The sequence below is a fragment of the Amblyomma americanum genome, chromosome 2 (genome assembly GCF_052857255.1).
Source record: "Amblyomma americanum isolate KBUSLIRL-KWMA chromosome 2, ASM5285725v1, whole genome shotgun sequence".
Taxonomy (NCBI): domain Eukaryota; kingdom Metazoa; phylum Arthropoda; class Arachnida; order Ixodida; family Ixodidae; genus Amblyomma; species Amblyomma americanum.
In genome coordinates, this window is record NC_135498.1 from 204341350 (window position 1) to 204344772 (window position 3423).

Below are 3423 nucleotides of genomic sequence, written 5' to 3' on the forward strand. Positions count from 1 at the left end.
TGGTTTTGTGCCGCGATGCGGTATATCATGTCCTTGTGAAATAGAAATCCTAGTGTTCAGTCAGCGTTTGCGTTGTGATTTTCTGTTGTGCCATATTCACGCTGTTGCCAACATGACCCAATTTTCTTTTTAAGCGGTGTTATATGCGGCCGAAGCCAGTCGGCTCTCCACAAATAATGCCGCTTATATCCATACTGCTGAGTTCGAAACGCGCGGCTAATGCAGATGAGCTCGTGGCAGTATGGCGCTTCTCGCAAGTAGTGTGGTGGATTTTTGAAGCGAAAAGCTTCACTACGCTAGTTAACACCGCGCGCCGCGCGAGCCGGCGTATGTCGGAGCACGAGTGACGTCACGCACGGCGCAGGCGGAGAGACGTAGAAATTAAAGTGATGGTGGGAGGCCTGGAGGTGCCCAGGGTCGAGGAAATGAAGATCCTAGGCATGTTTATCAACAAGAAAGGCAACAACACCAATACCATAAAGAAATTAGCCACATATGCAGACCAAGTGGTAGGCATATTCAGGAGGGTAGCGGTAAAAGGGCGAGGACTAAAAGAAAGGAATCTCCTGAGAATGTCACAGGCGTACGTAATAAGTCGGATCTGCTACGCGACGCCGTACCTAAACATGAACAAGGCAGAAATAGAGAAGGTAGACAGAATATTGAGGAAATGCGCCAAGCGAGCTCTGGGACTCCCGACATCTACGTCGACGGCGCGGCTTGAAAAAATGGGGGTACACAACAGATGGGTTGAGCTGGCAGAGGGGGTGAGAATATCCCAATTAGAACGGCTCGGCCAGTCTGAAACGGGCAGGACAATACTCGAATGGGTAGGAATCCGGCCAGAAAGTAGCACGCACAAGATGGTAAACATCCCGGCAGGAATCAGGGCCAAGATATGCGTCCCACCTATGCCGCGGAACATGCACCCCGTGTATAACAAGGAAAGGCGAGAACATAGGGCTAAGGCCTATGAGAGGAAGCTGAAGGAGCGACCGGCAGACCAGGTGGCGTACGTAGACGCGGCGTGCGGACAGCACGGGGCGGCTGTATCCGCTGTGGTCGACGGGGCAGGAGTACCAACGGTAGCGGCTTCGAGCCGCACAAGAGATGCCAATGCGGCGGAAGAGTTGGCGATAGCGCTCGCTTGCGTCGGTACCAAGGCCACGACGATTTTAAGTGACAGCAAAACTGCAGTAAGAAACTTCGCGAAAGGAAGAATCTCGGAAGAGGCCAAACACGTCCTCGAGGCGAGGCCGATAGAACGTAACATAGAGATAATATGGATCCCAGCGCATGAGTCTATTGCAGGAAATGAGGCTGCACACGAGCTTGCCCGAGCTCTCTATCACCGGGCGGCCGCAGAGCAGCCCTCTCGCATAGACATGAAAGATGGCCTAATTTCATACCACGAGATCACGGAACATTATAAGCTGAGCAGGAGGGTCTATCCGCCGCCCGACCGTTCCCTCGGAACAGAGGAGGCAATTGCGTGGAGAAGATTGCAAGGGGGGAATCATATAAGCCCCTTCTGGGTATACATCACAATCTCCAAAGAGGAGAACGACCAATATTGTATAACGTGCGGGGAGAGGGGCACTCTCGACCATGTCATATGGGAATGTGCTGGAAGCCCGGGCGCCGAGCAAAAGATAGAAGATAGAGAAGCCTGGGAGACCTTGCTGCGGAGCGAGGACCCCGCTAAGCAGCGACAAGCCATCCGCCTGGCGGCTGAGGCCGTGAAGCGACAATGTGTCTTCACCAGACCTTAGTTTGCGAGGCTCCTAAGTAGGGCTCCCTTAGGCCTGCGTGCCGGGGGGTCCGAAAAGGAGTTTCATTTCGGTGGAAATAAAAGTTTTGATGATGATGATGATGGCCGCCGCCGACTCCGTCGCCTGACCTTTCGCCGCTGCCGCGCGTGACGTCGCGTGCGGCGCAGATGGCCACTGCCGCGTGCTATGCGTCATCGTTTGACGTTCGCCGCAAGCGCGTGTTTATCGCGGAGGGCGACTATATAACCGCTTGCCAGAGAATAGGCGTGCGCATTCAACATGGAAGAAGAAGAGAGTGATACTACAGATACAGAAGTGCTACCATGGGAATTGGCTGAAAAAGAGCGAAGAAATGAAAGGCTCTAAGCTCTACAGGCGTCCGAGACGCTTGAACAACGAGAAGAACGTCTTGCTGAACGACGCAGCAAAGCCTAGTCTGAAACGCCAGAAGTACGACTGGCACGACGTTCGGCCATGTCAGCTGAGAATAGCCAAGATAGTGAAAGTTCGGGAATTGTTGAGCAGTTCAGAAGGAAAAATGAAAAGGCCGTAAGCATAACCATAGGCTAAATCATAAAGCATAACCATAAGCTAACCATAAGCATCACCGAACCTTTTCGCTTCGAGATATCCAGGCTTTACCTCAGCTAAGCCCCAACTAATTTTTCGCGCTGGAAGGCAGAGGAATAGCCACAAAAGTCGTTTGGCTCGGAAATGACGGCCGAAATAGAACTATGCATTAGTTTGCACTGTGTGAGCTCGATATACTTGGCGCCCCCGGAAACGTACACGCGCATTATAACCAGAACCAAAAACTGGGTGACTTGTTGAACATTTCGCTTTTTGAACTGCGCGAAAAACAAGGAGTAAGAAATAAACGCCCACACATGCGAAGCGCTGACTATCAACTGAATTTATATTAGGAAATACTCTTGCTTATAAATCCTTCAAACCCAGTGAGCACAGGTGCGCAAATCATAAAAAACAGAAAAAGCAAGCAACCAATAAAACCACACACGTGCATTAACCTCATGATGTTGAAATAGTTCCGTCGACATAATCCAGCTTGATAGATTGCAGCGCCATCGGAGCTTTGGACACGCACAGGGTGGGTACTGTGGCGATGAGATATTGTTCTGCTATTCACGACACAGCTGATTTCTGTGCCTGTGGAAAATGTGGGTACCCCCTACTCAGGTTAATATACGGTATTGTTTTCTTTGCCATAGCCGCAGAAATGGGCGACAAGATTGCAAGAAGCATCCAATGCCTCCAGCGACCGCACGCGCTCTCTGTGACGAATGTTCAAGCACCTTCCCGTCAGCGTGTAATAAACTTTTCCTCACGAAAGCGATATTTTGTAGACAACTCCTGTGTTGCCCAGTGGGTATCTGTTGTGTTCGAAAGCACATCTTCCTGCTGTAGACCTCGACTCGTTCAGCTTCTTCCTGACTGCAGCACGTACTTTGAAGACTTTGCGCTCGGCAGTGAAAATCAGATGTATGCCAAAACTGGCCGTGAAATTCTTAGGACGATGGGAGACGCCGTGTAAATATTAGCTGTGGTGTGCTTTGTCACCGTAACCTACTCGGGCCTTTAGGTAACCTTCTTTCACCAGTACCCTTCCCGATTCTGTTTGAGAAACCCAGCC

The 3423-nt window shown here is 50.9% G+C and overlaps 1 protein-coding gene across 1 annotated transcript; it reads left to right on the top strand.

Moving 5' to 3' along the window:
• The first annotated feature begins 523 nt into the window (after window positions 1-523).
• Window positions 524-1803, top strand: LOC144119414 (uncharacterized). Its single transcript, XM_077652040.1, has one exon. It carries the CDS (start codon window positions 573-575, stop codon window positions 1770-1772), a length of 1200 nt encoding a protein of 399 aa, XP_077508166.1. The 5' UTR covers window positions 524-572; the 3' UTR covers window positions 1773-1803.
• Window positions 1804-3423: the final 1620 nt, after the last annotated feature.